Raw genomic sequence first — 13,989 nt, 5'->3', positions numbered from 1 at the left:
CTTATTAATAAAGAAAATTGCTCCGCGAACCCTACTGGGAGTGCCCATATTAACCGACCCGGCAACAAATCAGGCCCGTAACAACAGCAACAAGATTACATGCAAGAGATTCGGAGAGGAAAGTTTGATGCTATCTGTCCCGGAGTGCGGGTTAATATATGTTATTTGGTGATGTCACGTAAGTAACAGTAGCTCGCAGCTCCGCCGACCTCCTAGGTAACTGTAATAAGGAGACAATTGCCCGCAGCGGCTGCACTAAGAGGCGCCATATGGTGTGTGGAGATAGCTAGTTAGCGCAGCTTCCTTGCCACGCCGAATGTAACGCCATGGGTTCCACCTCTGCGGGAGGTTCTCGTGTTGATAATCATGACGGAATTCTCCGGCGCTCCCGAACCCCCGCCTCTACATGACGGATATGCCAATAAAGGATGAACTATTTAGGCGTCTTGCTGAGATGCATGCATCAATTGGACATAATCATTATTTGTCTTCTGTAGCTAGCCGCACTTGTGTTATGTTATGCACGGTATGAATTGGCCACATTAAATGTACTTATAAAACATTAACAAAAGGCGGTTTGGGTATGATATGTCGTAAGCTTCTGCAAATAAATGGGCATTAATGATGCACGTTGGTTTCATCATTATAAGAACAGGCATGCTAGAAGTGAACTGAACAATATCACATATGGCTAATAGAAAGAGACATGAAATGAAACATTCCACAACGCATTATCTCATCATCATCTGCTCATCAAGGTCTCACGGATGCAATTATTTATTTTTGTATTTCTATACCCTACAACACATACTAAATTTTGTAGCAGTCTAGCTACGTGGACGTATCGTGCGATAAGGATCGGTGAGGTAGACACAATGAGCGTCCGCGGCCATGATTCCACGCCGCGTAATGAATCTCACGGCACATTCATCCCCGTATCTCTAACCTTCGAACTTGTCTGATAAAGGCCAGCAGACAAGCCGTTAGAGTGTTCACGTCTGACTTTGACGCTCCACCTTGCAAACTGGAACAGACTGGAATCCACGACCTATTGCCTAACTTTTTGAAAGAGAAGAATGCTCCATTTTCTTATACCAAAACTCTATATCGTGAGGTCGTTCCTGATTGGCCGAAATGACCAACATGTCTACATAAAAAGCGCAAGCTCCTGTCCTCGATTGGACAGAATCGGATCAATCGTGAGACACCAATCTCAGTCCACTGGAGCATGGTAAGGAATGTCACCATCACCAGTACCCATATAAAAGTATTTACATGCCTGCTCATCATATACTTTCATGTGTATTTAACATACTGCTGCACCAATAATGTTTAAGGCGAGAATGTTTCACAATCAAGTTTATGCATTCCGATGTGCTTGACGTAAACATATATTATGTTGCGTGTTTCCTTGCGGCAAATTGCTTTGGATGGTAGCGGCGGATGAAGAGCGGAACGTTAACTTCATGCCAGCTGGATAGAGTACGTGTCAACAGTCTGATCACAACTCTTCACGCTTTTACATGTCTTTCACGCCGTAGCGCGGATCTAGTCCACACGGAGTTTACAGATTCGAGGCATGAGAGTGTTGAAGCGGAACCAGTGGTGGAATATCGGGAATATGTTCATGTATTGGGCATATACACCCTGTGGTAGTTGAGGCCTAGCTCGCTGTTACTTAAAGAAGAAAATTACAACAATAGCTCTTAATACTAGCATAAAGCAGACACAGTGATGGGTTCTGAACAAAGATGGCGGACGAAAATAACAAACATGTAAGAACACTACCAAAATATAAACACTGAGAGGGTTTATTTGACCTTTAAGGTCTAATTCTCCACACCATTTACGGTAGGTGAATGCAAAACAAATACCCCAAAACCCCTTGCTCATCAAGTTCTGATGAATACAATGCTCCTGGTCAAAGGAAATTCATGCTTAAGTAATCACACATTATGTCCATAGGATATCATTAGGAGACCGAGGCTTGAAAGGTCATTCTAAATGAGATTACAACACCTCTGGGAGGACAAACCTTATACTGCAGATAGGCCTAGCTTCTGCCTGCCCCGTTAATTGCATACGATCGTTATGTACATACATTCAAATACAGAGAAGATAAGACGCTCAATTGAAGAAGACATAGAGCTATGGCCAGAATTCTAAATCTTCTTCTAGAAGGGAACAGCTTACCAACATTGCATACTATGATGCATGCTTTTTACCTGGTTTGCAGATACTCGGGGATTTTTCATTGTGACATTTGATATTGCATTAGTTCCTTTATGCAAATATCATCGACTGTGAAACGATCGCCATTTCCTAGTTACCTTGCATAGTGACGTAGCTTCAGGGTATTTTTTTAACTTCAGTAGATAGAACCAGACAAAAATGTGTTTTCGGGCAACGCACAAAGCAGATAGAGTATGTCGTGCCTTCGGCAGAAAGGCGAAATGCATACTTTGAAGGATCTGTCTATGCTGCATGATAACTGCCCCTCTTTCATAAATCTCGAGCTTTTCCCTTGCCATCTGGTACAATTAAGGTGTATTGTTTAAACATCCTGTAATAGCAATAAGCCATTATTCTTATTGACAATTCGCATCTAATTTTATAGTATAAACCTACTTTTGCTAGTGGGACTTTTGCTATATTTCGTACCAAAGGTCTGTACCGGATCAGGGTGTAGCATTTTGATTAAAGAAGTGAGACTGTCCTAGATGTGAAGGCTCCCTGGTAGAGCTGTCATCCATCACGCTAAATAGAATATCCCCTGTGTAAGCGTTCAGCTCCGCCCAGGCTGTAAACTGACATACACTCTAATATTGGCATATGCATATTTTAGGCACAAAGTCCCTAAGGGGTTTGGTGGTTATTTGTATACGGCGGCACTCAAAGGTCTGTATGGCTAGTGCATCGTGTAATCTCTGGAAAACCTTCCAAACAAAAATGTCGGCTATCCTTTTACTTTATATTCCCCTAGTTGAATATTAGGGGGGGGGGGGGACGATGTCCGAAGACAGAAGTATAATCATGTAAGGCTTGCCCATATATGATGGTTATATTTTGTTGATTGAATTATGTTATCTACCGCTAGATGGTGTATAGTATACGTAATGGCGGAAGCTGTGTTACACAAGTCGATTGATTTCAATGGAATTCTTCTCATTATATCAACTTTTCGTGATAGACTGCCAAACAGTACCAACTTAGGTTACGTTTAACGACTGTATAGTTTACTACATGGAACTGCAACAGTGGAATAGGCATTATTGACTGCTCCTGATATTTGTATTGATGTAATTGTTTTACTTGCTATTTTTGGCTCTTCAACTACATCAGATACAACAGTAAAGTAGGTCATCGCCATTTCATCTGACCTGGTACTTTATGAATGATTGGGAGGTCCCCAAATGAAGCAATACTTCATCCGATCGATCCATCGATCGGGAACCCCAAAGCGGTCATGTAGACGTGGACATAGCCAATCTCTCACGTGCCCCTACAAGACACCGGGACATTTATTTATCACGCTTCAACTGAGTTTGCTGTTGCCTGACACATGCCTCAGACAAGTCGTGAAAAAGACATACAAACAAAAATGTAACGCTAGTTCACCGTTATCCGCGACAGGCATTGTTATCGAAGCTTTTACACAGTGTTCTGAACACTTGAGTCTCTCAAACTTGAAGTTCGGGAGGCATTTCTGATGTTGAATTTAGCACCTTCTCTCAATAACCCAATTTATCAAGCATCGGATAAAGGGTTGCACAGGGGATTTAGGTGAATTAGCGCTACTAGATTCAGTGTTCCGTTTGACCTTGACAAGAAGATTTGCAAGTAGGAACATCTTTGTATCGATGAGTCTTTTTGTGAATATTGCATTCTTGTTTTTTTGTACTCTCCAAGCAGAGGTTGGTGGGGAAGATTGTGACCGTTTTATCATATGCCCCGTTTTTTGTCAGCTATCCCCACGAACCTCTGCCCCATGTCGCAGGCTCAAATAACAGGGGGATAGCTGACGAAAAACGGGGCATATGATAAAACGGTCACAATCTTCCCCACCAACCTCTTCTTGGAGAGTAAACTTTTGGGCTGCGTGAACTTTATTCATTTATCTATTTCACTTATCCAAAACTGGAGGGCATGGCGGAACAGGTGTACCCCCGCAGAGGTCGCCTTTTCAAGGCCGCCATGCCGAAACATACAAAACTGTACACAATATCAAAACATGATAATACAATATAAATGACCAATATAAATGAATCGACATGGTATTCAACTTAAGTCAACCTAACAAGATATACAATACAAAGATAGAAATGAATTTAAATAAAAACAGCACAAGATACAATAATGAGGTAGTAATTTGAACATTACAAATTATCGGGGCCTATTAGCAACGCAAGTTCAGCAACTGCACGCTAGTGACCAAGTACAGGGTTCTTCTAAGTTGAAGGACTTTATCAACCAAAGAAAGCTCTCACCTCCTTTGACCAGCTGGAAGCTGTCGGACGTGTCCACAAACGTGCTTTTGTCCTGCATTCGGAACGGCTGCCGGGAGCTCCGGTACTGGTCGGGGACGAAGATGCGCCGTATGTTCATGTCCGTGGTCTTCTCCCCGTTGAAGCTGTCTAGACCGTATCTGAAGGCGCTCATCTCTTCCTCCGAACCTTTAGGTACGATCACTCCTGCAGGAAAGCATCAGGGTTCAAAAGAGATTAACGGTCAGCAAGTCGTATTCACTAATATAGGTGCATGATTAAAAATGCACAAACGTGAGGCATGTTCTGGACACTTGGGCTGTATTTATCATTTTTGCGGATCTTAAAACAATACGATTGACTTTCACGGCAGTCTACAGTTTTCTGAATTATTTTCCGCACGACAGAGCTCGTGTACAATCAAAAGCACACATAACAACGTCCAATGAAGCTTGTCGTGTAAACCCCAGAATAACAGGCACCTATTTTACAACTGACAGAGCATCGGCATCGGTCTGTTATAGGTGATAGTAAACAGGCATATATATGAACAAATATATGTAATTGGGCATACACATCTAACTGAACATATTCTCGTTATTGCATGGTATTCACGAAACATTATATTTATTTAGTGCCTATTTTCAATCATACGCCTACGGTCATCAGACGTCAATGTTCCTTTTGCAATGGAAGCTTTGGACACCTTTGAGATTTGGCCAAATTGACTGAAGCTTCTCAATAATATTGATGTATGTTGAATGCAAAAATTATAAACTTTAAAATCAATTGCCATGTTTTGACGACTCACCGTATGTACGTTTTGAATAATTGTACCAAACCTGTCACAGTGCCCATAAAACGAATGGCAGTACTTTGTAATAATGGATACTGTTATTGATAGAACTCTACTCTGGTACCTTTTAGCAGTAGCCCCTACTGTTTTGTTTTCCGAAAGTGCTCTATGTACTTGTTATTCCGCCTACTTGCTGTAGACCGGTCATTACTTCAGCACCAAGGCCAGAACAATTCTGCCTCGCGAAATCGACTCCATAAATTCAGTGACACGGACATGCAGTTAGTGCTTTCATTAATGGGACAATTTTATTCCCTCGCCAACCATCTGTCCTGATTGGAAACCTTGCTACAAGTCATTAAGGTCCTCGTATTTCTCCTGCCGAGAATGGAAGGCCAGAGAATCAGCTTCCGATCTGCCGCCGTGCTAATGTTGATGTAAGGTATGGCTTTCTACAGCTGATCAAAGAGATCCAAGCACCGATCGATACCTTCAGAAAATGAGACTTTATTTTCTACGAAAGCCTATGATATTTCACAGAATCGGATGACGTCAAGAGGAGCATGGAACTGTTGTAGTAAACACCTGGGAATCGCTGTCTTGTGATAGACACATCCGCTGATTCGATCAAGCATGGTACACTACATATTCAGTGAGTGGGTGATCTTACGAGACGCCATCTTGAGGAGATGTGCTTTACAAGCAGGTGCATTTTAGAATGAACTGATGCCCAAGGTAAGAAAAAGGATGGTACAAGGACCTTCACGTACCTATAATGACCTTCTCAGGAAAGCCTCCGACAGCAGGCAGTGTGGCGATGAGGAGGATGAGGAGGAACCGGGGCCGGGGCGTCAGTCTTTCGGGTGCCATGTCTCTCTGGGCCGCGGGAAGGCATGCGTGTGTGCCCCGGTCCGTGGTTTACCCGCCCGTCTCGGGAGCTCCTGTCTTGTCCTGATGTACTAATCCATCAATTCAGCCCACCACGCCGTGCTGGGTGTAGGACGAGGGACAGGGCTGCTTAGTTGATGAATATTGTTCCGGATAGTTATGGCCTTTCATCGAATGTCTCTTACGCTCAAACTGACGACATTGTTTACATCAGCACGCCGCTAGTATAAACAGAATCTACCTGTTTTCCCGGGACGTATCCGGCATGTCTGTTTCCGACCCTGCTCGTACACAGCTAACGATGATGAGCTGTCAGCACTCGCTGTGTACTCACTCTGGGCCTGCAGTCGTGATAGGTTCATTTACATGGGCGCTTCTGCCGGGCATCGCTACAGCTGCAGCTCATGAATCTGCAATAACGACAGCGGGAAGAGACTACTGGTTTGAAGGGTGGATACCTAGTACGGTTTCTCCAGTGAGACTGTACTACTAACTGGAAGGTGTGAGTATCCCGGCTACCGGTGGGAGGAGGACTGGGACATAAGCGTAGAGATGGACTTTAAGCGTCAACGCCGGGCTATGCCATTACCCAAGAGGGGTGAAGTACAAATTTACAACCTACCCGATTGAGAAGACACGTTTCCCGGCTTTATGAAGGACGGCACTACTTGCTGCAAAGGGTGGTAAATTTCAATGCCGGTAGATTACCTCTTGGAAAATCGCCGGTAAAATCATGCACCAAAATCACCATGGAGACTTGGTTTTCACATAACACAGAACTGAATCCACGTATATCAACATTTATGTCTGTTTATACGAGTTACTTCATCTGTAGCTGTCAGGAAAGGACAAAGGTACCGGTATACCCTGGGGTGTGCAATAAATACTGCGATATTCCCAAAGATTTGCACCATTTCTGTAAGGTGTGTCCTACCGAGGGTCCCTGTCTCGTTCTTTTTGGCCTGGTATTTTATCAATTTTCACTACCTTTGGCTCCAGAACGCCATGACTCTAGCGCTATTTAAAGAAAACCTCAAGTACGCTATAGACAAGGATTTATCAACCTATAATTTAGCAAATATTTTCCATTGAGTTTTCATTGCTTGGACCTACACAAATTGTACATACATGTATTGTACACAAGGATATATCATGCTAGGTACAGAACATCTATTTTTATCCGGTAGATTTCTGTCGTCACGAATACTGCATTTGGCAAGTTTGATAAATGCAGTGTTTAAATGACGAACGAGCAAAAAAAACCCTGCCAGACGCACCGTGGAGGTGATCTTTTCCTCAGCTTTATGGAAAGTCGTGATGTAATAACGCTTGACGCAGGCTAAAAATCAATATAACCTACAAAACAACTTCCTCCGCAGACGTCCCTAAGGTTTATTGCCGATGATACAGCCATAAACTAGGCTTTAACCGTTCCGGGTACATTCTTCTCACTCTTTTGAATCCGGCAGGATAATCACCCATAGGCCATCCCTGAAAAATTGGTATCGTCGTGTGAACAAACATTCAAGGTCATTGCGTCTCGCTAATTTCTTTTTGTCACGTTGTCTTGTTTGCGCACACTGCGACAGTCACCCTCATGGGGGAAATGCCAACAGCGCCGCCATGCGACAATCTGTGATATGCAGACATCATGGAGACATTTGGTTTTCCTCAGAAACAGATTTCTTTAATATCTCATAGAAAAGGGTGCACAGCGATGAAACATGAGGAAAACAGAAAGGTTCTTTGGCTAATTTTAAATGAGTAAATGGACCAAACGAGGCCCAATCACCAAAACACAATTTTGTTTTAATTATAGGTAGCGACATAAAGTCTAGATCTTTATACGGTTACGGTAATATGATCAAGTAGAGGGATAAGTACTACATTTTACTACTTTACATTAAGTGCTCAGAGTAAATGTGCAAGCCGCATCTTGTTTACCATATGCCCTACGGGCATGCTGAGTTGGTACGTGGCTCAACGGGCCCGCTGATGCATGAGCCATTGCCTAGTGCCTCCGAGATAACAGAGTATGCGCTTTCATTCGTACCCGTCTGAATCAAACCCCAGTCCGTTTCCTTCGGGCAAAAAGGGGTAATTCCACCTTTAACATATAAGTGTCGACTACAAAGCCACAGCAAGCCACGCAGGTAGTTACCACCTAAATGTAAACGTAATAGCTTTGTAGACAGGTGTAAATCCGCCGCGATGGCGTCAACTTTTTCTCATCTTGCCTAATCCCTCTATCAGGATTGTGGGTGTGTATGGCGTGACTAGAATACGCTCTACTATTTCCCCCAGACAGAACACTTTACACAGGGAAACTATCATCCAATTGTCTGTACTTGTCGGGTGTGTCTGTGGGGATGGTGCTGTATTGTTTAAGACAAGTCTGTGTGTTGGAATTCTCGTTATCCCTCTCTCTCCTCTCTCTAGCTCTCTCTCGCCCTCTGCGTGTGTTACAAATTTTACATTTTCATACATTTAGATTGAACGAACGCTCATTCTGTACATGACAGAACAAATTTTCAGCAAAATGGTAAACAGAAAGTTCTATTACTTACTACTACAAATATTTTCCATCAAAAACGTCTTGATACTACCACTGAAGTTTGTAGATAATGTCTGTTATCCTGCAGATTGCCATACATACGAAGAGTGAAAGAGAAAAGTAATATACATAGACTGTATAAACCTAAATGTATGAATATGTGCTTGTCCTCGTTTATGATGATTCAAACAAAATCAATAAGGCCAGGTTCTATTTTTCATCACAGTAGTGAGAACCTAATTACTTCATTTCATATTACTTCGTCTTTACATGTAATAACACAATGATTACGTCTGAGATCTGTATTCTTTCGGCGTAACAGCAAACACTTAAATCCCCTGGTGCTTACTTTAATAATGCAGAGTACTAATCCCTCACGAAGAGTTAACATCCACTTAACTTTCAAGCGTATCGTGCAAAAGGCCAGTGTAACGTATTCTGAACTTTTGACAGGTGAACTCTCAAAGTCGACGATGTCCGCAACAGCCTGAAGGGTTGACCTGTGTTGGTACTTAATCGACGTTACGGATGATACACGACGGAACCAGGACTATCTCTGAGATGTCTTTTGCAAAACGCATTTTCAGTCGTTATTGGGTTGGGGAGAGACAAGCCTGTTAGTAACACTGTCAGCGCCGTAATGAACCTGACTAAGCCGTGCGCAGCTCCTATTACGGTCCATCCGTCTTACCGTGATGAGAGGCACCTCCATGACAGCCGCCCCGGCAGGACGTGTGGGGGGAACACTGACCACCAGGTTACCAACAGAGGTTATGTAGGGTAATGTTCCTCCCAGCATACATACAAGAGTTCACAGAGTGCCCGTTGTGATGCTGTAAATGTACTGCTGCATTTAAGTAAAAGAAAATGCTATTTTCAGAAGAAAAAAATTGAAGAACTTGTGCAATCAGCAATCGTACCGCGCAAAAACAAAATGTACCAAGCTTGTTGTGACTCTGTCAAGTAACTACCAACGTATGGCCCTCCCACTAGTTCGGGAAAGGTGAGACTGCTTTTCTATCAAACGCTTTCAATAAAAAAAAAGGTAAACAAATATGGTGGATTTAGACAAGCATTTCTAACATCGTGTAGCAGTTTGTAATCTTCTGCACTCTGCACGCATTATCTTCAATAATATCATCACTTCATTGGTGATTGCGATTAGCCCACGAGCAAGAACTCGTGCAGCGTTCCATATCCATTGGGATGCAACTCATCTAAGAGTGAATAATCGGGAACAACGGTGATGTCACGATGCAGTTGCTGAGCTGAACTTTTCTGCTCAAAAGTGTATCCGGCCTTGTCCCGCCGAGGACAACAATCTTTGTTACTAGCGTGTACACCCAATCACAGATTAGGCTCCTAGGAGATAACAAATTACAGAATCGATGAAAGTCCCACAGTAAGGAAAACTTTGATTAAAAAGAGTACAAATTACAGCCTCCTGAACTTGGCAGGTATGAAGATCAACTATTCAATTAGCTGTTGGAACCAGATGAAAAGGCGCGAGCAACGCTATAAATATCCGCACGAATCCGCCGCCTGTCGATCGCTGAAGGATGAGACCTTCATTCCCACTTCAGACCCTTATTACAAGGGGTGTGAATCCAATATCCGCGCTGAAATAGCAGATTTAGAGGGAATAGTGTGGTACAAAAGGCCTGACATGGAGTTGGCGTGGTCAGGTCAAACCATCAGCGACGATCCAAAGGGTTTAGGAAATCAAGGGTAAGTGGGTAGCTGCCTTGAAAGTTTCTGAAGACCATTCCCACACAGACTGATCATATTTGGTGTGGTCAAGATTACTGCCAGAATACGTGCATGATCTGCATTGTGAAATACACACACATTGAATACATTCGTGCCATATGGCATTCTTGTGTGCCTTTCTCCCGTCATTGCCGGTGTACAAATGTGCTCATATCATTCATGTCATAACGGAGATGTATCGAAAGCCTCTCTACGTGGGTGTTCAATTGGACCCTTTCAGGTCACTAATAGGAGAGACGCATAAAACCGGCGGCTTTCATCTCTTTCATCAAAGACCGCATTCCCAATGACACGTTTGGCATGCCTTGTAGAAGCCTTGATCAACAGTCATCCCCGCGGCAAACAAACCAACGGCTTTGAACCGGTAGCTTTGAAAGAATCGTGAAAGGAAGAAGGCCGTCATCCGCCAATGACGTACACTTATCTTTAATCTGGGTGCGTCGTGCGGGGCGTGTCTGATGACAAAGCCTTCGGAAACTATTGAACCTCTGCGGGAATCGTCTTTGCTAGTTTGAGGTCACGGTAAATGGCTTTCCCTTTTTCTCATTTGTGGTAAGAACCTTTCCTAGTTCAGTAGAATTAGAGAGTAAATCTGGGGGATTCAATGCTCCAAGTCCGTGAGTTCTGATACCTACTTCAATGAACTGACTACACGTTTCCGCAGTGTAATCACGAAGAGAGGAACTTGGATTTCAGTTATGTGTTGTTTTTTTCAAGTCAATCGTCTAACAACCACTCTCTGGGTGCACTTAAGACTTTGTAAGAGACGAATGCGAATGGCAAAACTTCCGGCTACGTGTACTTAAACTTAGCCGTGACCTCGCCTGGAGGCCGGAAACAAGTGCAAGCATCGCCCCCACACGTAACGCATCTATGCACAAATTACAGAGACCAACCGGGATGGCTAGCCGATCAAAGAGAAGAGAGATGGAATGTAATAAAGAATCCTCTTTTGATTACTACATCGGCGATTTTGTGTGCTGTACAATCTTAATGTATCTACGATACTGACAGACTTGATGATTGTTTTTGTTGAAGGCACCATTTATGGTCTCTGCTTTCTACATCATCTGTATTCCCTGGACGACCGTCTCCTGTGTGAAACGCCGAGTGCTCATAAAAAGCTGCACTGTTATCGTCTTATCTTCCCTTCTGGGAGAAAACCCATCTGGCAATTTGTTTGTATCAAAAACACATCTAAGACAAAAGTTCCCTGTTTATACCGCACTCTCAACTAATAAGGGAAAAGGATACACAAAATGTAGTGCATGCTGTGAAAAGCCATCTGCAATACATGTGTGCAATCATGTGGTTTAACAAGAATTCTCCGCATCTTCATTCTCCAACCACTCTGTCAAATGAGGAATTGTACAATAAATGTAAACAAGAGTGTATGGAAACCATTATCTTCAGAAGGAGATGGAAATTTATAGGCCAAGTGACATAACAAGAACAGCACCATACTCGACACCAGTAGTGAAGAGATTGAACACAAAGTGAAAGGACGACTTAAGATCACTTGGCGGAGAATAGTCGTAAAAGGGCTGAAGGGTTTCCACCACACAAGGGACAGCATTCAGAGCGTAGCCCGGGGCAGAAGGAAGTAAAGAGCTTTTGTTCCTGCTCTACATGCCGGACAGGCATTAAGGGAAGTAAGTAAGTAAGTAACATGGTTCAAGCACTGGAGTCTTTCTTGTCTGCCACAGTACAGAGGATGTGATGAAGGGAAAATGCCGGTGCAGACGACGCAGAGAACTTCAAAGGATACTATGAGACCCCTCCCACCCCTACAATGTCTTCCTCCCACCTAGAGAGAAGCCTGACTACAATCTGAGGAACAGAAAAACTCAATATAACCTCCCACTCAGTAAGACCAAAAGGAGAGACTCGTTCATCATGAGGGCTCTGAGGGACCTACAAAGTCTGGTTTAAGGCCCATGTACGCTTTATTCGTCTGTCTTTGTTCGTCCAAATTAAACTTTTTAATGTATATAAGTCCATACATATGAATATTGTGATGTAGTTTTTATCTGACCCACTGGAATTTTTTTAAGTACTTTTGAAATTGTAAGAATCTAATGAAATTCAGATGTGTCCTCGGACATACCTGCAAGGTTGGTTTCTCAATAAAGATTTATTGACAATTAGATCAAGAGAATTTGAAAGACAGTCGTCGTATGGAACTTGAAGAATGGCTTAATCAACCAACAAAACACAAAACAAAAATTTTCATTGACGGGCACAATGCCACAACACCTACAAGGACTAGTACGGCGCTGTTCCACTCCACTTTCCATTGGGACAATGTGACCCTCGCAGTAGAGCACTTGGCGCGTTTTACACTTTATACAGACTTCAATTGGTCTATGTCATAATGGTGCCGCTATCCTGAGATACACCCCGTCATCGCCACCCTCTAATACTCTATTTATTTAACAATTTCATGTTCCATCACTTTTATCGTCCTCATCATAAGATACAATGGCGAGTCTTGGCAACGTTTAGGAAAATGGCACTGCAGGATAACTATGTTTATAGAACAACGAATTTGACACAGCTCTGATGTCATGCGATTGCACGACTGAACTAAACTGCAATTGGAACTCTTAATAGTAATCAAATTAATCACGCGATGTGTCAGCTCATTCCGAGGTGCTGCAGGCAAACTCGTATCGCTTACGGTGAACGGGATTGCTGTTCACGCATGGTCGCCACAGCCCTCAGCATTTAACAGCATTGAAACTTCTCATGGATATTGCAATTACTTTTTCTATGTTGGATAATATCTTATCAACTTAACACACACAATAATGTGATAATGCACATGAAAACAACGTCTGTAGCGGAAGCGATTACTTCACACGAAAACAACTTCCTGCTGTGAGACACGGTTTGCAGCTGGATGCCTGAGGGGACAAGCATATTGCAAAATATGAAACGCAATATTTCATATGAATACCCAGAGTTCGCATTTGTCCTTGACGGAAAATCGGATTTTACTCTCCACGAATTCCTAGCTTGCACTCTATCATAGCAGTGAACAAAACAAACCGAGATTATATGTTTGCGGTTTGCAGCTGGATGCTACAGGGGACAAGCACAGCGCAAAATATGAAATGCAATACCTGATATGCCTACCCAGAGTTTGTATATTTGTCTCCATTCTTTATTGCACTTGATAGTTATCCAAGTTATGTGATTGCAAGAAGCAACCTTTGGACATCGACTACGTCGTTCTGAGACAGTCGACGTTGCTGTTGTACTCTGTGAACGAGAGGCATTCATGTATAACAACACAAAAAATACCTCTGTTACCTAAGCGCACCAGAAGTTAGCAGAAATCTTCTTACTTTCTTGCTCTCCACACTCTAGCAGCTATCCTCGACAGACGATTTTTCACCGCCAATCTTCTCTTTTGTCATGATTTATTCCCGGAAGCGACCTTGGTCATATACCCACTATATCATGCGCTTTAAGTAGACAGCCCCCATGTGAAA

General features: G+C 42.9%; 1 protein-coding gene across 3 annotated transcripts in view; it reads right to left on the bottom strand.

Annotated features, from left to right (window-relative positions):
• Positions 1–6,721, bottom strand: part of LOC136436233 (glutamate receptor 2-like) — a 49,967-nt gene extending 43,246 nt beyond the window's left edge. For 2 of the 3 annotated variants that reach the window (XM_066430032.1, XM_066430033.1), the window contains exons 1-2: positions 6,051–6,720; positions 4,488–4,691 (exon numbers count right to left, since the gene is read on the bottom strand). In XM_066430032.1, the coding sequence (XP_066286129.1) occupies positions 4,488–4,691; positions 6,051–6,150 (304 nt within the window). In that variant the 5' untranslated portion in view covers positions 6,151–6,720. Of the gene's footprint in view, positions 1–4,487; positions 4,692–6,050 lie in introns of all 3 variants that reach the window. The other variant, XM_066430034.1, reaches the window with a different exon arrangement.
• Between the last annotated feature and the right edge of the window lie 7,268 nt (positions 6,722–13,989).

Source organism: Branchiostoma lanceolatum, chromosome 6 (assembly GCF_035083965.1).
Source record: "Branchiostoma lanceolatum isolate klBraLanc5 chromosome 6, klBraLanc5.hap2, whole genome shotgun sequence".
In the NCBI taxonomy this organism is placed as follows: Eukaryota; Metazoa; Chordata; class Leptocardii; order Amphioxiformes; family Branchiostomatidae; genus Branchiostoma; species Branchiostoma lanceolatum.
Note: the sequence above shows the minus strand (reverse complement) of the source record. Positions and strands in the feature narration are given on the sequence as shown.